Below are 25001 nucleotides of genomic sequence, written 5' to 3'. Positions count from 1 at the left end.
CTCAGGAAACTGGTATTCTTTCAGGATCCTTCTTATAGGGACACAGGGAATCTCCAGGTAAGGGGAATATAATAAAACTTTCTAGTAAATAGTACTCAGTGATTCTGTTTCAGTTGGGACTGAGGTCTCTTACAAAGATTACACATGGAAATAGGGATCATACCAGGTCTGCACTCTGGGAGCGGATGCTAAATGATTTTTCAAAACTCCCAGCTTCAATCTCCCCAAATCTCAATCTGTGTTTTTCTGGCTTTAATTTCATTTTGAATTCTTTTTCTGAGTACTTACAAAAATAGTTTTTTAATAGCGGCAGCCACAGCCAGTTCTAAGCATGATTAGTTTATATGTTAAATCCTTTCTGAGTTCTCAGGGGAAGCAGATAACACAAGGTCTCTCTCACTTGAGCATTTTTAAAATGCATGAAATCCTACTATTTCCACTTATTTATTTTTAATCTGACAGTTCTGCTAAATTAGGAGGAGAGATCTCTGTCTCACCCCTTGCTTTCTTAATGCCTTGAAATCGGCTTTAATAAAAATCAGCTGCTGGAAGCTGCAGCTGAAAGCAGCGGAGCTGCCACAGAGGGAGCCTCCTTAGTGGACCCCTATGATGTCAGGATGCATCGAGGCGAGCGGAGAGGAGGCTCGGGATCCAGCCCAGTGCTCAGCCGGCGCTGCCAGGTCCCGCTGCCCTGGGAGAGCTCCGGAGAGCGCTGCCCCATTCCTCCCGCAGCCCCGCAGAGCCCCCGGCTCCCCCGAGCACCTGCCTGCATGAGGACCCAGCAGTGCCCCAGTGAGTCCAGCGGGGCACACAGTGGCGAGAACTGCAGCAGCAGCGGCAGCTCCGGGCTCTCGCCGGGCTCGGATTCAGACAGCAGCGGGGTGGTGTGTGGTGGTGGTGGCATGAGAGGCGTCCTGTCCAGGTACTGGAGCTTGGAGAGTCTTCACTCTGCCACAGGTAAGGGACTCTTTTTTTCCTTTATCTTTTTCCTTTTTTTTTTTTTTTAAACTGCTCTATGATATTGCACTGACCTTGAGAAACCAAACCAAACCTTCTAGAAAAAGTATATAATTTGGAAATGCAGTCTCTTAGTCCTGAGAAATAATCAAAACATTCAGTGTTTGCTAGCTATACCCTCTGCAGACTTAAAGCTAAACCAAAACAACATAAACCCTTAACAGACTTCTCAAGTCAGGAGGGAAGAAATAGGTTTTTAATGCCTTTTTTTTTTAATAAACAATGTGCAGGCTTCCACCTGATTAAAGCTGTCCTTGCCTATTGGAACATTCCTTGTTTCAGCTTAATCATACAGAGTTGATATTTCTGTGTGTAAATTCCAGTGTAGAGAGTATCACTGCCTCTAGAAAATGCCCAGGCGAGTGCTGTGCAGCAGATGAGGGCTAGGTAGGGTTGCACTGCTGTGCACTGAAGAAGGGAAAGGCAGTTCCCTGAGCCAGCTGCTCAAGTTCAGTTTTTGCTTTCCCATCCATTATTTAATGTCTTTCTGAAGCAGGGATTTTGGAGGCATGTTCATGTAGCCTGGACCTGTTCTGACTCAGCCTGTCTGGATCTGGCGTTCTGGTTTTTAGTTACTGATGTGCCTGTTAAAGGTTTGAATGTTCGAACTGCAAGCATAGTAACGAAGCTTTCTCATTCCCAGCTGATCCTAGCAAAGGAGCCTGGCAGTGATGTTAACAGCCACTGACTGCTGAGCTGTTCAGCTGTTGCTGTTTAGAGAGATTTTTAATAGAGCTGCAGTAAATTAGTTCCTCTCTTAGATAAATTCAGACAAGCCTTCAAGGCCACCAGTGACTGCCATTTCCTTAGTAAAGATACCCAGTGCTACCAGCTAGAATCAAGGCTTGGGAAGAATTCAGGGTGCAGTTCTGTGTAATCTGCTTTAGTCGTGTGTACTTTTAATTATTGAAAGGTTTTATCATTCCATCTGCTACTGTAGATTGGAGCTGTTTAATAAAATCTCCATTGCTGCTCTGGGGTCTCTATTGAAGTGTGAGTAACTGCACAATCATACAGGAAAGGGCTTCAGCAGGGTGGCCAGTCTCCCTCACTTTCCACCCTGCACACCACACCTTCTAGGTGGCCAAAACCACTAAACACCTACAGAACATCTTGAGAGTCCAGGGACAGGAAAAAAGGCCTAGAGTGAGATCAAGCCATTGGTGCTTTTTTGGGGAAAGATCTGGGCTGCAGCTACAAGATGATGTGCTTGTGCATTCTCAGTAGCATCTGCTGGCTATTTTCTCTTGTAACTGGGAGTGTAAATTAACCCCAGCATGCTCTGGCATTGGCATGAAGTACGTCTGGCACAGGGTCTTTTTGCAAACTCCTGCTCAGAGTTGTGTGTGGGGTTGCTGTGGTGGCTCCATCCCCTCTGTGTCACAGGGTTTGCTGTCAGCTGCCCTTCCTGGAAGCATTCTTGGGCTTAATCAGGTCACTTGAAACAAACGGTGTACAGTGATACAAAAGAAGTGAGGTTGATAGCAAAATCAGGCTCTGAAACTAAGTCTGGTTTTCTAAATGCTCTTTCATTTCCACAATAGTTTTGCTATCAAGGCTGTGAGGCATGGTGTCATTTTGTGGATGTTACTTGCATTTAGCAGAAGATACAGAGATGAGAAGAAATGGAATAAAAAATGGTATGGAGACAGTCTGAGGGCAGGGAAAAATGAAAAACCAAATTAAGTTTCATAATTATAGTATTGATATATAAATAAAATAATATAAGCAGATCATTGCATTTCAGGCTCCTTGCTGCCTCAAAATACTGTGGTACTATCTTCTCATGTGCAAAAGATTTCTGAGCAGTTTGTCTCTAACAAAATTCAGGTCAGAATTAGGATTAAACTTTGAGAGCAATGGATCTCACTAGGAGGAATTTATTTTGTTTTGATTCTTCTCTGTCATAATTCTTCTTTGGCTTAAACTTAGGAAGTTGTGGTAGAACTGCTCCTCTTCATCAATATCCATTGCCTGTCTGAGTGCTGAGGAAGGATTTCTTTAAAGTTTGTGCTAAGTCACATTTTTGAATGGTAAAATTTAGTACACTGCTTAAACCAACCAAAAAAACCCAAACGGAAAACCCAGGGTAAAAAAACCAGCAGGAGCAGTAGCGGCTGGCAATACATGAGAGAAGTGATAACTAAAATGTGTGGCAATGTCCTCTCCTCAGAGGATCAGGGAGCCTCCAGCATTTTTCTGTGTCATACATCAAGGAGTTAGGGGGGAAAAAAAGAGCACAGATTGTGTGGAAACACTATGAGGTGCCCAATGTTGAATTAAAAAAGGTCTGGGGGATGAGTCAGTCCCTTTATCTGTTTGAAAGGGATTCTGCATTTCCTTAAGGTTGCATAGGTGGACTTGGCAGAGAGGGTTTTGCTTTTTCCCCCCTGTGTGTGCAACACCTTTTCTGTAGGGATCTTCATACTGAGTCTGCTGCTAAGACTTCAGGGAAGGTTAGAAATAAACCAGATTTAAATGACTGAAAAGTGGAGGTGAAAAGAAGGTGGGAGGTACGATTGGAATGCATCCATTGGAGTTTTTCTTTCAGATAATTTAGATTCCAAGGAGGTGAAAAGACAGAGATATATGTGTGTTTATGTATGTATACGTTTGACAGTGTGTGATTTCAGAAATACAAATTGACATCCCCTGTGTGGAAAAGAGTTTTCTGAGGTTCACAGGAGCAAAAACTGTCTTTGGTTTGTTATCTCCCTCTGTAGTCAGCAATGAAGTACAATTCCTGTTGGTTTGGGGTTGACTTTGTTGTGATATATTGATCAAGAGGGGAAGCTAAATGTGAAAATTGAAAAAGACCTGTTGTTATAGCATAAACTTCTGTGCAAATGCAATTTGAAAAACAAGTTAGCAAAAACCATGGTTCAGGCTTGTAGGAATTGAAAAAAATCTACTGTATTTTAGCATAGTGTGTGGCATTTCTGGTCTAAATGTCAATAAACGCTACCTTGGATGAGAAGGTTCTTCTCCCTGAAGCTAAATACAAACATGAAAATAGGGAATGCTTTGCTCTTCTACTAGGCTCCCTATTTGAGGATGCCAGAGGACTTTGAAAGCATCAGTAACCCTCACATAGTGCCCAAAAGATTTTTCAAAGCATGATTTAGGGTAGTTTAAAAGGTATAGTTTGATACTTGGACAGTATCCTTGCTATTTTTAAATACTTATGAGCAGTGTCCAAGTGTTTGGCCAGTGAAAAAAGGGCTGGGAGCTGGGGTGGCTCAGCAGTTCTGAAAATCAGGCTGTATCTCAGCTGGCCAAAACCCCACAAGGCATCCAAATTAAAAGTCAGTTGTGACAGTGCTCCAGCAAGTGATTCAGTGGCACTCTGGGCACTCTAACCCTGGTTTCCCAGGCAAGACTTTGTACCCCAGGGCTGTCTGTATCCCATTCATCACTGTTGTACAACTCCACTGAAAAGTTTTTCCTTTAGAACGTTTCCAGATTCAAGCCTGTGAGCAGCTCTCTTTGCCTTTCCAGCTCCTTTGTTGCAGGTCCAATCCCAGCCTCATTAATACTTCTGTTTGTTCTTTTTCTTGTCCAAGTTGGGAAGGACTGGAAGAGCAAAAAGAGGTAGGGACAAAGGGGGAATCACAACCTGGAGGACTAGTGGTTGCCATAGTTTCCCTGGGATCCTCTGTGTATTTGTGCATATGTAGCAATTTAATTGTACAGGCTCCACTTCAGTGCGCCTCTGCACAGATTTGTGGCTCCTAATGTGCAGATATGCTCATCTACTGCCCTTGGGAATATGGCCTTTAAACAAACAAGAAAACATGAAGCATGGGTGTGGAGGGTTTTTTTCCCTTCATTCAGAGCTTAAAAAGAAAATTGTGGGGTTTTCAGGAAGGTTTTTTCCAAGTCATTCATTTCATTGTTGTGGCTGATGAGAGAGCCAGGAATAGACCTGTGGCGAATGCTTTGCCTCTTTCTTGTTTGGCAAGAAATTTTCTTTTGAGCCCCGTTTTTTTTCCTTTTTCTTCCCCTAGCCCTGTCTTTTTGGTACTGATGCCTTCAGCTGTGCTCATGGAGTGCAGTGCATAATTCCACTGCCCTTCTTTCTCTATGGTCACTCAGTCAGCAAGAGTTAGAGGTCACACAAGGGGAGATTGATTTAAGGTTCAAATTGCTTCAGAATATATCCAAAGGAGAGCAGGGAGGAAAAAGAAAGTGAGATCCTCAGAGCATCCAGTGCAGCATGTCAAGGTTGTGTCTCACCCTTACCTTGGCAAATCATGAGCTAGAGTATTTCAGCTGGATTCATGCTTGTGCTCTAAGATGTCCTATGTGTTCCCTCCTATATTCTGTGTCACCTGCCAGAATAACTTCCACTCATCTTCTGAATGAATAATCAATGGATTTAAGAACAAACAAACAATAATCCATGCAAAATTAACTTTGATTTTTCCCTCTGTGTGGATTCATTAGTAATGGTGACTGGTGTGGTTAGTTTAAACCTAAGGGCGATCCGGAACTTCTAAGGAAGAATTACAAGATGAACATCTCTTGGTTGAGCTAGTGAACTGCCCTAAAGCTTAAGTAAATATTTCTTAGTTTAAAATACGTCTTCTAAATAATGTTGAGTGTTGCTGAACTGTGACTTGACATCACATTCAAATAGTGAGGGTGTATATATTAATAAGTGGTTGAGTTCATTCCAGTAAAGGGAATCTCAGTTAATGCTAAATGCGTGTAAACTTGGCCACCTAACTCTTTTAGTACTCCTACAGAAATGTTTTTACAGTGTAAAGTATCCTTTAGCATCATGCTTTTCCATTAAAGGGAATTAAAAATAGTGTTAATAGAGGTAGGAAGTCTAATCATGCTTCTGTACCTCTGTTTGCAGCAGAACCAGATTTTGTAAGTTCAGCTACTTTGGAGTTTTAATTGCATGTTAATGTATTGGAGGTGGTTCTAGTTGACTTTCCCTTGAGATTTTTTTGTGTTGTTTCAAAAGGAGTGAATGCTTATTCTCATGTCCCCATGAGGTACAGATTAACACCTGTTACTCAGAAATAAACATTCCCATCTTTGCTGATGCTGTGTTTGCAGCAGGGAAAGCTAAATCTTTGGAACACTGCCTGTGATACTTCCCCAGGTGTCACAGGTACACCATCTTCATCCTTTTCCTCCTCTGCCTTCAAAAAACTCCCACGAAGAACATTTTGATTGTGATCTATTCCCTTTGCTGAGGAATATGGCAGCTTCTAAGGCTGTATTTTCTCAAAGATTCATTTGCCTGTAGAGTAGCCTTTCAGACCATCACTTCTCTGGGATATATCCAAGCTTCAATTGCTGCTATTTTTCTGCATGGAAGTGAAACAGCTTTAAGCCACCTGATTTCAATACTGCCAGCATCACAGCTCTTGCAGGAGGCAACCAGCGTGGTCCAGGAGAGTGAAGGAAAGGGGAAATGCAATGGTACCATAAAGCTTACCTGACCACCCTTCCTTTCTTCTCTACCTTTAGGTAGACACCCAAGGGCTGGCAGACACTTGAATGTACCTTTTCATTTGCAATTATCTGAGTCTAGTTCATGTTTGTAAAAAAAAGCAGCAAAAATAGATTAGAACATGTGCTGGCAAATCGTTTCTATGCCCAGTGGTCACAGAGAATGTGTGTTCTTGCTGCCTACACATGATGCAGCTTTGCCATGGCTGCTTAGCAATTAGTTAAGTTCAACAACGTAGGGAACAATCCTTCCTGCCCTTCGCCATCGGGATGTAGCCTTTAAATTACTAAGCTTGTCTGTAACTAAGCTTATTCCCTACCAAGGTCTTGTTCTCCAATTCTTCTGAATCATGAGAAGTGTCTTTGAAGGATTAGAGAAGTATAGCCCTCTTCTGAGTGTCAGTAATTATCTGTGGAGGCTTCTAATTTAATTAGAATCCTGTCTCATCTCACAATCCTTTTGTGGTCTGTTTGTTAAACCAACTAACTAGTTCAGTGATTTGTTTAAAAGTGCCAGGGACGAGCTGAGTGTGCTGGACTGCGCAGGATATCGGTCTGAGCAGGCCCAAGGTATGAAGATGAGCTTCTTGGATACTGAATGCTTTCGGTGGCTGTGCCATTCTGAAAAAGCTGCTCCTAAAAGTGGTGTGTCTGCACATGAAAGTGAGACGGTAGCCTGGGTGTAAAGTGATAGGAACGTGGTTTGCACCTGGTTAACTGTCTTGGATTACATTGTGTGAACATCCAAGTGTTGGCAGCTCTCACTACAAATATCCCTCGGGGTGTATTTGCCTAAATAGGTAGAGAGCTTTGCTGCTGTTATTCTCAGTCCCTACTAATCAAGGAGCAAGAGATTCCCTGGACTGTGATGTTGGCTCATAAGAGCTCAAATAAACTTTATTTTTTTTCTTTTTGCCGTGGAGTACAGAGTAATTGCTTTGCTGGAGTAATTGAGCCATTTCCAAGTTGTGCTGTATCCCAGAGAGTGCTTATGGATGCTGTAATGCATCACCCCCTGTGCAGCTGATTCCTGCATTCTGTGGCCTCTAGCAGGATGGAGGCTGGAGAATGGTCATAGAATAGGAGGGAAATCAAGTGCTAAAGGCAGCTGATTACACAATTGCTTTGAATATCCTCCTTGTTCTTACTTAGTTAAATTATGTTTTTACCTCATATTTGAGTGTATGTATATACACACACACATACACATACATAAATAGCTATACACACACGGTTATTCATTAGCTAAGCTTAAAACATTCCTCTGTGAGGTTTCTCCAAAACAAGCATTTCTAGGTGTGGGCTCTAATTTTTTTTTGTCTACTAATGGATAAGGTTTCTTTCAGAACCTTTCTTAAAGGAACTGATCAATGCCTAAATAATAATTTGAAATCAATTTCAAGTGTACTGTTATGACATGTGGTACCATCCTCTGGCTTTGGAAGGTAAATTACATGTAAGTATTTATAAAATAACTTGAAAAATAAGTTTTTGTGTCAGGAACATGAGGTCAATGCAGAACTTTTATTTTATTTTTATTTTCTTTAAAAAATAACCATTATAACAGCATTGGAATGTTTCACGTTGAGAATAAAGGAAGATAAGACTAATGATGTTTTCAAAACAGCTGGCAGAGATTTACTTCTATTTGGGAGTGAAATTGCAAGAGTCTCCCTTTTGGCTAATGGAAATATAGTTTCCATGAGGTAGTTTTGAATTAGGCTCTTTTCTTTTTTAAAAAAATTGAAGTGTCCCTAAAAAGGCAGTGAGCTAGGAGATTCAGTGTTAACACAAAATAATCTGTTTGGATGAGCAGGTTTAAGCTACTCTGCTCTCCCTTGGCCAATGGAATGTTTCCAGGCCAGGTGTGAAAAGCCCTCAGCTCTTTATGAACCAAGATCACTACTTGGATGTACATGCGAAAAGACAAACTCGGCATTTGGAAATTGCAGTTCATGGAGCGCTCTACGAGGCAAATGAAGACCACAAACAGGGCCTGTGCACCTACTGGCCCTGTTCTTGGAGCTGTCTTTGATGTTATTCCTTGCAGGGATCTTTACAAATGTCAAGGCGCATACGCGTTCGAAGGAGGAGAAGCTGTCTACAGAATAACTGAATCTAAACAAACCCAGCCTATTTGGGAAACAAAGGCTCAGCTGTAGCAGCAAGGTGCAGCAGGCAGTGAGAATCAGTCTCATTTGCTGAACAGGAGCACCCCGAGGGCTGCTGGAGCTGCTCCTGTGCTGTGATTCCCTCGCTGGCTCTCAGGGAAGCCACCACCCTCTGTGACACTGCCTGCTCTGGGGCACAGTGCAGCTCTGGAGAATCACACGAGCCAGCAGCCCTGTGTGCTCAGTGGCCAGTTCCGAGTTTGTCTGAGAAATACACGCCTGCAGTGTTGGGAGGTGAGTTGGGCTCCAGCTGAGGAGTGTCTGCAGTTGGGAGCCGACAGCAGCGTGCTGCAGGCAGGTGTGGGATCCCAGAGTGGGGCACTGGGCTCTTCCCACCCTACAGCAGGCAAACTGCTCGTGTGGCTCCTGTGCACATTCTGTTGTGTGGCTGTATTGAAATGGTCTCACTTCCTGACAATACAGTGTGACCTGGATAAGAGAATATCAGTCTGGATGATGGAGCTGTTTGAGGCACTGGGTTGGCTCAGCTCCTGCTGACTCTCCCAGAGCCCTCTCCCTGAGCATAGCTGTGTGTCAGCTCGAGGTCACTGATGGTACATCCTGCTCAGGGCAAAAACCTGCTCTGCATGCCTGAAAGAAGCTTTGACAATAAACCTTTTAAGAGAGTTTATTATGAAAATACAGCGTTACTAATACCCCAAAAACAGTGGATTTTGGATCAGTTTGAAATGTGGCATTCTTATCAGCCTTGAAAGCCTGAATAAATTAAAAATATGCAGAACCCATCTGTACTGAGACTTGTTGATTGGATCTGTCATTTCTCTTTGGAGAGCACAAAATTATTTAATTTGGGCTATTTTTGGTCCCAGTTCTGAGCTTCACCACAATCTTTATGCTGTCATAAATCTAGGGCCTGGCAGTCCTATTTCATGCTGTCTTACTGCCAATACTCTGCATAGGCTGAATTCTGGGGGGTTGGTCAAGTTTTCTTCTGTGAATCTATAGTCACAGTTGGTGGTATAATGCTCACCTGTTTTCATTCTGGGTTTTTTGGCTCACTTGAGAGCACACACTGCATAGCTGGGACTTCTGCTTGGCCCCCCAAATGCCACTTGACCATCACCTTTGAGCCATTGGAAGAAATCTCCAAAGTAATTGTATGTAGGACAGCTTATGCATCTTTTAAGCAGCCACTTGTGATTGTCTAATCCAGATAACTGGAGAACTTAACTTTCATGAGAAAAAAAAAAAATAATACTTCCAAGGGTAAGACAAAGAAATGTCACAGTGTTTCAAGTGACTTGACACTTGAACAGAATTTATTTAAAAATACACTGGATTAATTATGGCCAGGTCATTAGTCTTGACTCATCTGAATCATTCTTGATGTCTCTGAAGTCACAAATGTAGATGAGGGTGAGCATCACTACGTCAAAGTCCTGAAAGGCTGCTTGGACAAATACATGTGGTTTTTTTCTGAATAAAGGTGGGACCTGCAACCTGGTGTCTTCCTCTCAGGTGCTACCTTTCTTTCTTTCAGTTTTCATATTTGAGAAAGGCACCTTGATGGCAAAGACTTTTCCAGTTGTAATAAGAAAAAACAGAGGATGATCTAGGATTTTTTGGAAATATAGGGAAGAGAAGAACCATTTTGCCCACTTGTCAGAGGAGCAGGCACCCATTCTTCTGCTTTACACTTCTCTTGATGTGTTCACTGACTTGCAATGGCACCAGTGCTTTAACTTCACAGCTGACTGTGACCCAGTTCCTTTATCATACTAAGCAAAGAAGGGGCAGCAGTTCTGAGTGCTCAGAGGAAGATGAGTCTCAGCTAGGTGCAGACTGGAAGCAGATTAGAGCAGGAATAATTTCTTTCAGTTACTTCCCAACCTTGTGATGAATGTTTCCAATGGCACCTTGGCTTGTGTGGTTTGCTGTGCTGGCCGGAGCACTGATCCTTTTCCGTCTCTGATCAGGCAGCAGGGAGGATGGAAGTTTCCCCCTGCACAACTCCACTTTGTAAGGAAGCTGAATTGCATGATTGACAGTGATTTTCTTTATTCATGCTCTAGTTTCCAGAGTCTTGGGGAGCTGAAGCATCCTCTTCCATGGGCTACTCCTGAAAATTTTACCTGCTGTAGAAGTTTCTAGTTTTGTTTGAGGGCTTCTAAGCAGATCTTCTCCCAGCCTGAATCTCAGAATGTTTTAGGTATCCTTGGAGATTGTCTAGTCTTACTCCAGTGCTCTAATCAGGGTCACCTGCATGAGCAGTCAAGTTTGAATATCTCCAGGAATGGAGACTGCACAACCTCTTTCAGGCTATGGCTATGCTTAGTGTAAAAAAAGTTATATTTTAGTAGAATTTACTGTACTTTGGTTTATATCTATTTCTTCTTGTCCTTTTATTGGCCACCAAATCAGAGTCTATGTCTTCTACACCTCCCTCATGCGGTACGTTTACACTTTGTTCAGATCTCCCTGAGCTGCCTTCTTCCCTGAGAGTCCAAGCTCTCTCAGCCTCTCTGTGTATGTCAGGTGCTTCAGTGCCTTAAACACACCTGACCTTTTACTGGACCCACTCCAGGACATCCATATGTTCCTTGCAGTCTCATTTGCACTGGAATCCCGACTGAGTTTCATGTGGTGTGTTCTCTGGACTCCTAACCACCTTAATGATCATCTGGTATCACATCTGAAGCTTTATCTGCCAAGTGCTTTCTTTGGCAAGACAGGTAGGGAGATAAAATTCTCGGAAAACACAAAGCAGAAGCAAATTTTGTCCTGCCTTAATCCTGAGGGCCGGGGTTTGCTGATAGCTGGATCATTGCAGGATTCACAAGTTGCTTCCTCTTGATCAGCTGAGCACATAGCTGGAGAGGAAGCTTTGAGAAGCCAAGACCAGTCAGAGTTGCTTGATTGCAGCAGATATTACTTGGTGATACATGCCTGTACAGACCCTGTTTGGTGCCTAAATCTCTGAAACAGCATTTCATTCTTTCAGGGTATGAATTGCATAGTGTGGGATACTTTGTTTGTTTGTGGTGGGGTTTTGTGGCCGCTTGCTGCCTGTGTCTGCACTTGCAAAGCTTGCCAGTGGGACGTGGGGTGTGAGCACCTAATCAGTGCTGCTTTTGTTTTTCTGAGAGTAATGTCAGATCCCAGCTGGACCGTGGCCTCAGGCGTATGCCAGGCCAGACCTCGGTGCACGTTTAGGAGGGATCTGGTAGTAGAAACAGTTTATGCAAAGGTGGAGCCTTGTCTGAAGGATCCTTAGACAGCGCTGAGGCTGTGTGCTCTTCTATCAAGCCATGTATGTGGTTTCTGCACTGTGTACAGGCTCATTCAGGCCCCCTATTTATAGCACTCCATAAGTAACAAGTCATAGCACAGAAGGGACCTGCCATATTGGGCACAACAGTTTTGTGCTGCAATACTCTAATTATTAATCCCAGAAGTCCGTGTGAGAAGCCAGTTTGCTTGTTAGAATGAGCCCCTGTGAGTCAATTCCCTGGGCAGCCCCATTTAAACACAACATCCCTTGGTTGTGAATACCTTTTCTTGTTGCTTAGCCTGTTGTTTTCAAAGGGCTTTGATCCAACAATTTTCTTGGACAATTTAAAGCATTGCCATTAAAACAGTGCTTTCTCCTGGAAACACTGATCTCAACTTCTTGACAAAGCACCAGAGGTAGCAAGGCTTTGGGAGTTCCTTGACACAGACTCTGGAAGGAGACAGGCATGCTGTGAGGAAAGGGGTTTTGGCAATCACTAACTCTGTGTGCTTTCTGTGGCAGGCAGGCACATTACCTACATTCCTGCTCTGTTTTCCTCTCCTATAAAACCTAAATACAAGGGGGTTGTGTGGGTTGCTAAGTGCTGTCTGTAAGATAATCAAAAGGCAAACAGAGCTGGGCCATAGACCAAAACATTGCTTCAAGTTCCTTACAAGGGCCACAGAAAGAGTTTGAACTCTGCTGCAGGTTGGAATTTCCTGCTCTCTACATAGCTCTGATTGAGGACCTCAAAGCCCTGTGCTTGGAAGTGTTTTAGTGGGTTGTTCACAGTTTTAAATGGATTGATGTTAAAATCCTGGGCAGTTCACACAGTGTGTGGTTCTAGATCATCCTTGTGCTGGAATGATGTGCAGTGCAGCAAGAAGGGCAAGGTGCTTGTGTTCTGTCTTATAACATGGAGAGTGTTCCAGGCCAGGCTGGATGGGGTCTTGAGCAGCTTGACCTAACTGGTTGCATCCTTGCCTGGGGTAGGAGGCTGGAACTAGGGGAGCTTTAAGATCATTTCCATCCCAACCCATTCTGGGATGATTCTATGGTAGGACAACAGCTGACAGAAGGACCTCAGGTCATGTTCTGCACTGTGATGGGGTCTCTGAAGTGGGTGAAGCTGTTTGCAGTGCTCTGCAGGAGTCCTTCCTGCTGTGTGAACCTCACCTGGCTAGGAGAAGAAAAATACTGGTGAATCCTTCTGAAGTGACTTAAGAAGCTGTCTTTGTTTATGGCAGTCTTCTATCTTTAAAGCAGGGCTGGTGATATAAAATGAGTGTATGAACCTCAGCTCTTTAAGAACAAGGGTGGAAAACAAAATTTAAACCTGTCTTCATTAGCAGTTAATGCTCAGCTGTTTGGCTTTGTGTCGGAGAACTTAGGGTGCATCTAGGCAGCTGGTGCCATGCCTTCTGCAGCAGGAGAGAGCACAGGGGGCAGAAGTGAGATTGGGATAGCACTGCTGTCCCAAAGGCCCCCGTTAATTCTTCTCTGAGTATTTGCCCACAGCCATCAGGAAGGAATTGGTTTTAAATGCCATGGAGCAGAACACCCTCTAGTCATGTGTCTCTTCCTTCTCTGTTTGTTGAAGTCAAATGTCTATATTTGGCACATCCTAGGCTGTTGTCATGGAAATGGTTGTATTGACACATCCACAGCAGAGCAGCTTTGTTCTATACTGAAGGATCAGAAGGACGATGGGTGAGAAAGGAAGAGGCCTCTTCTCAGCACTCAGACATACATAATATTTGTTCTTCAGCTTCTTCGCTCCAGTTGGAAGGCACAGAGCTGTTGAATGAGTTGTTTTGAGCTAATATTGGAAGAATTGTGTAGAACAATACCCAATGCTTGGACACAGAGCATTACTGAACATCACAAAAGATAGGATTCCCAGCTACAACAGCTGCCTCCTATACAGCTGGGTGCTACTGATTAGCACCAGTGCACAGCACTAACATCTCTGCCCAGCCTTTTTACCCTGTATTTCTAGTTTGTGGGAGATCTTGTGTAGACCTGCTATTTTGGAAATGGTAGGAAAGAAGTCTTGTCCATTTGAACACTAGCTGGAAATGTCAGGGACTGAAGCCAGTTATTTCCCACCAACCACAGGGAAAAGAGGAACATTTGAAGAGTTAATGAAGATGAACTTAGAAGAAGTGAGTAATATTGGCAGATTTCACTCCTAGTGTCCTTTCTGCTGCTGCCAGGCCACCCTGCATTTTCCCCAAGATAGGTCCTCTGCTGTGAGAAGGGGAAGGAATAGAAGAATGTTGGATCTGTTTGCCTCAGATCAGTGTTTTCACAGCCTGTTGCTACAGGGAGCTTCTCAGCCTCATGCCAAGAAGAGTCAGAAGATAAGGAACTTCAGAGCAGCGAGGGAAGCCGCATCTTGCATCTCGGAACTGAGCTCTGCAGGGTTCTTTCCTCTAGTGCCTGGATCTGTGGGAGGAGTTCCTCCCCCCTCCTGTGCATCTTGAGCGTGGTGGGAGATTATTTCAATGCATTTCATCAGACATTTGGTGGGTTTTAGTTCTCTGTTAAACGTGCACATAGAGGCTGGTATGTGCTTAGTAAAAGCCATGCTGTTTCTAATGCATCCAGCACGATCCAAGAATCACCCCAGTCCGACTGCAGACAAGGAAGGATTTTTCTGGTTGCGTTGATAAAAAGCTCCACTTCTCACAATGGCCTGGGCAGATAAGACAGAATGCAAGCAAAAGGAGCTTCTGTCCCTGCACCACAGCTTGACCATGTCCCCCTGTAGGAAGGCAGGGCAGGACTTGCCCAGAATCCACTACTTTTAGGAGTTTTGATGGATTTCATCTTTTGAGATTTCAGGAATGTTTATTCGTTTATCAACTTCCCAGTTACTGTCATACATGAGCAGTACATATAAGGGTCATAAATGTATTTGTAATTACTGCTTCTCAAACTCCAAGCTTTCTAATTGTCCATTGCATATTTGAATTTTAAAAATATAGTTAAACAAAACAGTAAAGGTTTTTTTTTTCTTTTGATTTTCTTTTTTTAAGGTTTGTTGCAAATGTCTGTTTCCTGGTGATTTTATTTCGTATATGTAAGAAGGGAAGCAGATGGAAAGGATTTTCATTTTGTGTAGAAATTTGCAACGTTAAGAACATCATCTTAATATTTTATCTGCTTATATCTGTGCCAGCTGTTCTGCCTGAGAAAGCTGCTCCCTTCAGGGTTCTGTGGCCCTAGCACAAATTGGTCACCTTGTAATACTGGCAGATTAGAATTACAGAACCTGTACTACTGCTGGTGCTCAAAGCAGGAGCAGCAGCAACTGGTAACTTACTGTTTATCTCTGATAAAGCCAAATACTGAAAAATATTCCATAAACTTGGCCTTTAATTGTGACAAGAGAAAAGAAAGATGGTCCGGATTTATTTTTAGATGCCATTATCTAATTATTATTAGATGACATGATTTATTATTAGATACCATTTATTAGATAAATTAGATCCTAATTTCTTCTCCTTCCCAGGAAAGGAGTTCTCTTGAAGAGTGATAGAATATCTTTATTGTTGCTCTGGGTACAGTGGGTGAAAGCCTTGGATGGCTTTTGCCTGCAGGATGTGGTTATGGTTGAATAATGGAATAAACAAAATATGGAGTATAATTAGAACAAGTTCCAAGGCAGCTTTTCATGTTAGAAATTGGGGAAGACCTTAAGAAGAAATTTTCCTTTAAAAGCCATTTTTACATACATTTTCTTGGAGCAAAGTGACTTTCGCAGGTAGCCCTAACCTGAAGTAATCTTTCCAGATCAAGGAACTTTAACCAGGGAAGAAGTGTTGGTTGCTTTCAGATCATCTGTCTGGTGAACTTTTTCTTTTTGTATCTCACAGTGGCAATGTAGAGAAAACAAAAGTATTCTTTTTTGATTTGGATCACCTCTGAGGCAAATGTCAAACGACAGCATGGCAGAAAAGGTGAAGGAGTCACTGGAAACTTTGATATATATTCTGTTGAGCTGTACATTGCCTTTGGTAAAAATGAAGGCGGTTGGCAAGCTAAGCTTTTTATAAAGATAACAAAGGTATAGAACCACTGTCCTTATCTGGCTTCTTCCAGCAGAAGTAGAGAGAAATCTCTCCTGACACTATGGTAGAAAATTTGATGTGGTACAGAAGCAGAAAATGCCAAATGCAAAAATGCCATCATCCCTATTGTAGGATGCCAACTTGGCTAATACAGGAGGTCCAACTCTGTTATTTAGCAACATGAGGTGTTTGACACAAAAGCTACTTTGTCCAGGCAAAACCAGCTCAGTTCCACACAGTGCCTGGTGTGGAACACAGTGGCCACACCCTGGTACCTGCTGCATCCAGCTGGCAGGTGTTTGATGGCTGCAGCTATGGTGGGCATCCTGAGCTGTGCAGAAACATTTCCATCAGCCAGAAATTCAGGGCTGGGCAGCCTGTTCATGAGGAGCAATATAAAGCTCTGTAATCAGATTCATATAAGCAATTAGTTCTAGTTAAAACAGGCAAATGTTTTGCTGTCTTGTTTTGGTGTGACCTCCCTGTCCCCCTGGTTTCTGGGTAATAAATTGACGTATTCTGCAGTGCCCACAGCTTGTGACAGGAGCGAGAGAATGGGATTTGGTGTCTGGTTGGTATTTCTGATTGAGAAGTTTCACATGCAGATGGTGGTAGCAAATGCTGAAGGTGTTGATGTTTTCAGGTGAGTGCTCTGGGTGTGTAAGAGTAATGTGTCCTGGATCTTTGTCAGTGTTATGTTCTCCCCTGCACTATCCAAAGTCTACTCCTCCACTTGTGCTCCTGCCTTTTCTGCTGGCACAGCCACTCTCCAGTGAGTGGATTTGCAGGTGTGAACCCAGCTTCCTGAACACAATGATTTCTTCATCCTGCCACCAGCTTCAATCAGCTCTGTTCCCCTCCCAAACTTTCTCCATTATTGCTTTCCTATTTCTAAGCACTATTCCTTGTGCTTCTAATGCAACCTGTCATTTTGGTTTGACTTTTTTAAGGTATATGGGAAAAAATCCTTGAATTTTACCGGACTCACGAAAGCTTTTGACATAGAGGTTTATTCTCTCTGTTTTTCAGAAACCTCCACCTCTGTTGGAGGCACCTTAATCTCTGTATAGGTCATCCTATAATAAACCTATGGTTTGGCTGCAGGACTTGGGCTTGGGTCACCTTTCAGCACTTTGCCACTGGCCTCTGCTCCATAAACAGCGCAAGGTTGTACCCTCTGTGTCTGTGTAGCTCCTGCACATTTAGGTTTAGCTAAACTGTCAAGAGGGTAGAACTGAGGTTTGCTGGGTGGAGATCAGACCTTTGTCAGCACAGAGGTGTTGTGTGCTCAAAGTGGATCCAATCCTTGTGTTTTACAGCTTTCAGGGTAACCTGCTCCTAGCTGACTTCAATTAGCTTCTGCTTTTCCAAAGGGAAACCTTAGAAGTGTGCCTGGAATTAAAATGTAGGTATTACAGTGGGTTTTATTCTGCTTGTATTGCCATGAACTGAAATCACCTCTTGCAGGAAAGAACAGTATGCAGGTGAGAAGATGTTATCTCAAGGAAAAAGAAAGTTTCCATACCAGTTGCATAATATAAAGTGACATTGAAAATTAAAAGCTAATTTGCCTGTGAAGTTAGCTCTGACTCACTAGACCTTGCTCTGCTCAACTCTTAAAACTATCTAAAATAGTGATTTTCACATGAGGTGTCTCAGTTGCATTCTGAGAGCCTCATACTCTGAAATGGGATTGTGTAATTAGCTCTTTTTATGACTGATTAAATCAGTTTTCCTCCTTCAGCTGCTGAATACAGTTGTTGATAAGTAGCAGTTGTGATACAACATAAGCTGGGAGTGTCTCTTATCTGCACTCACTTTCTTCTATATGCACTGTTACTTACCATAAAACTATCCACTTTGAGATTCCACTTGGAATCTAATTTTAATGTCTTTGCCTTTATTTAGACTTACAACCACAGGAAGTAGACCAAATTGAGCTGTTTGATGTATGGATCTCCTATGGATCTCCTGGCTTTCAAGGAAAAGCATTTGAAATTGGTGACTTGCTATGTGAACAAGTAATTACTGTGAGCTATCAGGAAAATAAATTAGCTGCATTTCAGTGCACAGAAATGAAGACTTTCTGTGGCATCAACAGGAAATACCAGTGGTTTACAGCGGGCAGCTTCTCAGTGTTATTTTAATGCAAATAGGCATGAGCTAATTGGTCAGGGGTATAGGGAGCTCCTAATTGGAATGTATAAAGAAGAGGCAAACATGCAGAAGAAAATTTCCAGAAGAGCACTTTCCCACTGGGGAGGAAACTGCAATGTTAGCTAGGCTATACCTATAGCACAGCTTGGGCTGCTTCCAGTGAAGAATTTTGTGATACATAGATTTGATAGTCAATCAGTATTTTTGCAGTTAATGCCAATTTACGACTTAAAATAATCTTACCTCTGGTGTGTGACAGCTGTTGCTTGTGGGGCTGGGTCAAGTGAGGACAAAGCAAGACAGGCAGGAGGTTTGTGTGACCCAGCAAGGCTTTTGTGACTAGGATGGCAATGTCTCTCCATCACTGGAGATGTCTCTCCATCCTGTGCCCCAGGTTGAGTGGACATGCTCGCTGTCAGGCTGGCAAAGCTGCCTCTATCCCTCCTACAGCCTTGCAGGCAGAGGCATTTCACTTCTGGCAGTGCTCATGCAGAAAGGAATTCAGGGAGTGGTGGGGATCCATTTCACAGTTGACCAGGCAATAAATACAGGAGGCAGCACAGAAAACTGTAAGTTCTTGAGGGGTCTGTGCTTCATTTATATTGATGCTATTTTCTGATGTCAGACAAAAACTGTATCTCATGTCTAAAATGAACATCCACTTATGGGTTGAATAACTGGAGGTTTATTAGTGATAACAGGAGAATGATGCATTGGGAATTCAATTCTACCCATTTGTCTCAATATTCCTTTGATGGACTTGTGCATTTTGTGCATTCTGTCAGTAACAGAGGCTGTGAGATAGTGAAAAATACAGGGTTTGGTTTTGGGATTTTTTTTTGTGTCTGAAAAGTAAGACTTTGAATGTTGTGTTTAATGTAATTGCTTCTAAATTGTCAATTAGCCCTTACAAATTATGGAATTAGCTACTTACTAGCTTTTCATGTTGCCAGAGGAAGGACATAGTTCAGCCCCTGGGGTTGTGAGCCAGTGACTTTAGCTAGGTCACAAAGACAACCACTTGCCATGGCAAATCCTCTGGTGTTTCCTGGAAGCTGGTCACTAGGGAAGGCCTCGAGCTAGATAGTTTAGGAGCTTTATGTAGAATGAAGTTGGATGAATCTGGGCCCTAATCTCTGTTTGCCTCAGTGTTTTCATCTGGTTTGGCAGCATTAGTTACTGTGCATGCTAAGGCTGAGCTGTTGCTCATTAATACTGAAAGAGATTGAAAACTTATTTTCCATGTGTGGTCTTCCAGTAATCTGGAGATGAAAAGAATTTTGGCGCTCTTGATAGGGTGGTGGATCTCTGTGTTAGGTTCTGTGTGTGCTGGGAGTAGGTTCTGTCACTCTTACTGGTTGTGTTGTAAGACCTTGGTTGGTGGGAGATGCAAACCCCCCTGTAGATGTGTAACCTTTCCTGTGACACCTGCCAGGGACAGAAGTGGGGATGTAGCTGCTGAGGGGAGCCACATTTGGAGTGCAATCTATTCCTTCTGTGATTGAGAACATATGGAGTGCCTTGCCTTCTGTGTGTGCTCAACACATCAGACATCAGCACTTGGTTGTGTTCATGCTCTTGCTTTGTTTGAGACCATGGGCTGCCTGGGCTCAGCCCTGGGAGGAGACAGAGACAGGAGGACTGCAAAGGGCACTTGGCCAATAAAAAAGGGCATCAGAACTTTTGCTGCAAATTGGAATTTTTGTCTAAGCAAGAACAACAATTTTTGGTGCCTCCTTTTACAGATGCCACCTGAACTCTTGAATAATTCTGTGCAGTTCTGCATCCTATTCAGGAAATAGGAATGTTTAATGATAATGACTCTTACCTGAGGAACTGAATTTAGAGCATCTCTAAAATCTTAGCTTGATGCCTGATATGGAATGCAGAAAAGGGCTGTAATTCCTGAGCCCAGAGCAGAGATGAAAGAAGCTGGAAGCATTAGTCTCCTAAGCCAGTGTGACAGCTTTTTTCTATGTTATTAATGTTAACTTTAGAAACAAAGATGTACTTGCTCAATATCCTCATTTTCTGAGACTAATTTATGTTCTGAGTTCAGCCACACTATTTTCCTTGCTGCCATGGAATTTGGTTGTATTAACAATGAAGGAAAAATTCAGAGGGTTGATTTAGAGAGAGGCACAATTTATGGAAGGAGGAGGCCCTGTGAGATACCTTATCATGCCAGTTTTCAGTAGTAGAAGTGAACTACTCAGCTCTTTTGTCCAGATGCCATGGTAGACAGACCTCCAGAACTCTGGCTGTAACAGTTGCAGAAAACAGAGTTAATCACTTTGGCACCTGGCAAAGCTAATTTACTACTTGACTCAGAAAAATAGGGAGCATGGGAATCTTTATGCAAAGTATAATTAGGAAGAAATATCTATAATGAAGTAAAAATTAATCAGCTAACTCAAACCTGAATTAAATGAATATTTTTTAGCAAATACTACAGACCAAATGCATTGTTCAAATACTTCAGGAGGCGTAATATAAATAAAAGGCTCTTACTTTGAAGAAATTTCATTACTGCATTAAAAATCCATGTAGCCCAAGGTGACAAATACCACTTCTGTTTTCCCCACTTTTTTGAAGAAGCTATTTCACTGTGAAAGCACTTAATTTTTTATTACATGTTGTTGTACCATGACCTAAGAAGAGTTAAGGGCACAAGAACATGAGAAGTTCTGGACCCAGTTTGTACATCACAGAGGGAGTTACTTTAAATTTAGAAATTGGACAAGCTGTGTAAACTACTTCTGCATTTTTGGTTTTGGTTATTTGGTAGGTTTGCTTGGATTGCACAAAAATTGTTCCAAGTTCTGTTCTGCTCCCATCTGTTCTTGGCTCTGGTCAACTTCACTGGGAGCACAGAAATGTGCAGCTAGATTCTGCTTGTACACAGCACATCACCACAGTAAGCTTAAGGTTGGTTCTTAACTCAAATTCCTTTAAATAAAAAGACAAGATTCTCCTGTTTGTATTCTACCCACGAGCCTGAAACACCTCTCAATGCCATATTTCAGGATAAAGGACAGTTTTTATCTGCCTTGGGTCAGGGATCATGAAGCTTTTATTCCTGACAACGTTGGCTAACTGAAAGAAGAAAGCACTGCCCTCGATTTTAGGTTAAAACACTACATCAGCTGATTATGTTTTATAACTACAGAATATAATTGATATATTCAGGCATTGTAATGTTATCACTGACCAAAATTAACAGTAACCTGACCTGAATAAAGATTGGGATAATTCGGTTCTTGTAATTGTGGTTTTACAGCAGGGTTTCAAAACATGATTAAACAAAGATACTTCCAGTGTTTGGCAGTGAAGGTTTGGAATGTGATCATCTGCTGAGAACATTAGTAGATTTCTTCATGTGAAATACAAATTAATCTGTAACATATCACCGTCCCATGACAGCATTAAGTCTGTAAAAATAACCAGGAGAAAATTATCTTCCAATTAAAAAAGATCAGACCTTTCTCTGAAAGGGCTCTGAGGGTGCAGCAAGTGTTTCTGTTCCCTGTGACTGCTGCAGGGTCCCAGTGAGGTCTGGTACCATCCATGGAGCAGTCAGGTGGATAAGGAACCTTTATTTAGCCATTTCTGTGGAGCCTGCTCACTGTCAGCCCTACCCTCAGGAATAATACCCACATCAAGATAAACACAAACGGGGGGGTTCTTGTCAGACTCCAGAGGATGTTTTTCAACTCTTCCCAAGAAGTTCCTTCATAAATAGGACTAAAGAGCTTCAAGCTCCTGTAGATAGCTCAGATGGATTCTGCTTTTGCTCCACCTGCTCTCGAAATAGATGATGAAGGATTTGGCAGCCTATGAATGTTTCTCAAGTGCTCACTTCCCATTGGAGCTGAAGGTGCTGTGTGGGGACATGCTCTCGCTGACCTTGAATTGAAGTGATCACAGCAGGAACTGAGCTAACTCATTTTACTTCTCTGTGTTATGTATGAATTCCCTGTCTGTGGCTAGGCAGCAGCTTCTTGGCTCTGTTTCCTGTCGTGTCTTTCATCTTTTCATCCAGATTCACCCTCTTTCATTTTTAAGTATTTCGGTTTTGATTTCTGAAAGAGAAAGAAAGGCCCCTCTGATGAAAGAGGTGGGCATGACCATCCTTTTAAGAGAGGAGAGAAAGAAAAAGTGAAGTATTGTGTAGCATGAGTGAGCATTTACTGAAGAACATATGATTCAGTGGCACCAAGTATTCATGGTTTTATTGTGAAGCAGAATGAAATTCCCAGTGGTCACAGTTCAGAGCAACAGCAGCCCTGATAGGAATGTGGTTTTTTTTGAGGATTTTTCTATGTGAATAAATTCAGTTTGCATAATGGAGTGAGGAGTACCTCTTTTTTTAACTGACCTCTTTTTGGCTTCTCAGCTTTTTTCACTGTCCACTAGTCAGAGACAAGTCCTATCAGAAATTCCTACAGTTCTTTGCCCCTTTCATGCTCCAGCCACCTAAAAATCACTTGCTATTTATGGATTAGTGCTGGGAAGAAGTTATTTGGGGAATTTGAGAGTAAGAGGATGCATTTCAAACTAACCTCTGGATCATGCTGCATACATGTGTATTGTCCAAAACTACCAAAATCTGTTCTTACATCCCAGGTAATGTGCAGAGAGCAAGAAACAGTGTTGGAAAATACAGTATAAACAAAATATAATCAGATTTATGGCAATTCTATTGGAATTGTGGAGTGAAATCAGAATTTGTATTATAACATCTGTAGCTATACTAGAATGTGTGTTTCAGGAAGAAAGCAACCACCCATTTTAAACTGGATTCTGATTCCTGTACTAATTCCTCAAGCTTTCAAGAATCATACCTGCCCTCTTTAAATTATGAGGGAGAAGATTATAGAACTGTTCTGTGATCACTCTTCCACTATTGGTGTAGTGTCCCCCATCCTGTTTCCCCTGGCCTTGATCTTTTGGTGAGGCACAGAAATGGAAAGAAGAAGCATATGGTGTTTGAGATTTTATTTTATTTTTCTGAACATTTAATTTTCTTGCTTTGTTCTTTTTTCCCTCCAGAAAGCCTATAAGTTGATCATGTTTGAATCCATTTCCCAAGACCAGTTCCTTGGCACACTTCAGATGTGCCAAGTAAAAATACATTGTCTCATCAGTCTTTGCATAGTACCAACCTTTAATCTGATGAGAAACCCTTTATCACACAGCATTTTCCATGAGATGGTAATTTACCTCTTGAGTCAATTACATTTTTTTTTTTCTTGGAATGTATGCTTTGGCTCTTACCTTTGACAGTTTCAATCTGCAGTGCTGTTCTGTAGCCAGAATGTTTTCATCCCCTGCTGGGTGACTGGTGGTTTTTGCTGAGTTTCTTGAGAGAAGTGCTTTAGAAACCAAGTTCACCACTGTGTGTCCAAACCCAGGCACTGTCTGTGCCTCCTGAGCTGCTCAGCAAATGCAGTCCAAACTCATGGTGCTGCTTAGCATGGGACTCAGCAGATGAGTTAGCTCTGTAAGGCACACAATCAGGTTTATAGTGGGGAGTTGAGGTATTTTTGTTACTCTGGAAATTACATGTGGAATGTAGGTCATGATTTCGCGGAGAAAAAAATGGGTCAAAAGTCTTGCTGAAACAGCGAGGGTCCCCTGGTGCTGTAGGTGTGCAGAAGTGATCGTTCCTGTACGTGCCTGCCATGGGATCTGCAGCTCTCAGGCACACCAAGTGTGAGGAGATTGGGGTTTATAATTGGAAACCCTAACCCCGTGCTGTCCATACCCAACATGCCTGATGGCCTTAGGGGAAGTCTGTGATGCACAAGGAATGTGGGTTTGCTGCCAAGTGTTGTAAAATGCAGAGATGACAGCTCTGTTCCACAGAACACAGTCTAGGAAGATGCAGAGACGTCTTTTACATGATGCTGGTGTCCTCCTTTTGGGTGAAAAGACAACACAGACTAGGAAATCCAGTGCTAAAGGTGGCTGAAGAGTTTTACTGTCTTAAATATAAACTTGTATTGTGCCTTAAAAAAAGGCAAGAGTGGAGTCTTTGTATAATTTTGATTCTGCCTGAGAATCACTGTGACTGAGGCTTTCTCCTAAATGGAATTGTTGACTGTAATGTATCAAAAATCAATTAACATGATGTGTGAGTTTCATAACTCCCATCCCTTAGTTATGAGCAATTTTCCTTTTTTTTTTTTTAACTTGTAAGTAATGTGGGCTTCTCACCACAGATTGAGTTAAATTGATTAGGCTGTTAATCACTGAAGTGATTTTGAGTTGGAATAATTCGAACCAGTTTCCCAGACAGACTGCTTCATCACCAAGTCTTGAACAAAAATCCATTAATATCATAGGCCCTGGTAAAGCAAAGACAATGCCACTTCCCTCTTAGTAGGCAAAAGAGAGTTTGATGCATAGAATGGTTGTCAGTGGTAAATAAAGCAGGGAGAGGGGTCTCACAAAACAGGGAGATTTAGAGTGGCTGTTACAGGCTGGTTAAACCAGTGCTGACTTACAGCTGAAACCCACTTCTTGGAAACACTGAGGCTAAAATCACCATTTTTTCTTGGAAGAAAAGTTACTGGGCAATAACTTTGAAGTCTGTTTGGATATTTGTGAGCTTTGGGTTCTGGATTTTGTAGTGGCTATGGAAGCAGCACAGAGAATTTTCCAGAGGGCTTATTCTGCAAAACCAAGCTTGGGTCTGGTATCCATCTTTCAACAAGTCCTTCTAGTGGTGGAAGCCCTTCTGCTCACAGTCAGGAGTGGAATGAGCGATTCAGCTGGAGGCTGGATGCTGAGGAGGCAGATTTAGGGCTGCTTTTGGGACAGTGTGGCTGTGTGTGCTTGGGTATCCTTCTCTCTATCCCCAGCACAGTCAGCCCG

At 42.4% G+C, this 25001-nt stretch overlaps 1 protein-coding gene across 2 annotated transcripts in view; it reads left to right on the top strand.

The window, feature by feature from the left end:
* Positions 1–25001, top strand: part of ARHGEF4 (Rho guanine nucleotide exchange factor 4) — a 214277-nt gene that overhangs the window by 109988 nt on the left and 79288 nt on the right. The window contains exon 1 of one of the 2 annotated variants that reach the window (XM_005529614.3): positions 673–957. The exons of the other annotated variant lie outside the window; for it this stretch is intronic. Within the exon in view, the coding sequence (XP_005529671.1) occupies positions 771–957 (187 nt within the window). The 5' untranslated portion in view covers positions 673–770. Of the gene's footprint in view, positions 1–672; positions 958–25001 lie in introns of those variants that run through there. 2 annotated transcript variants of the gene reach the window in all.

This window comes from Pseudopodoces humilis, chromosome 11 (genome assembly GCF_049639895.1).
Source record: "Pseudopodoces humilis isolate 2021_Gansu_Grassland_sample_001 chromosome 11, ASM4963989v1, whole genome shotgun sequence".
Classification (NCBI taxonomy): Eukaryota; Metazoa; Chordata; class Aves; order Passeriformes; family Paridae; genus Pseudopodoces; species Pseudopodoces humilis.
The sequence above is the reverse complement of the archived record's forward strand: the minus strand, read 5'-3'. Positions and strand labels throughout refer to the sequence as shown.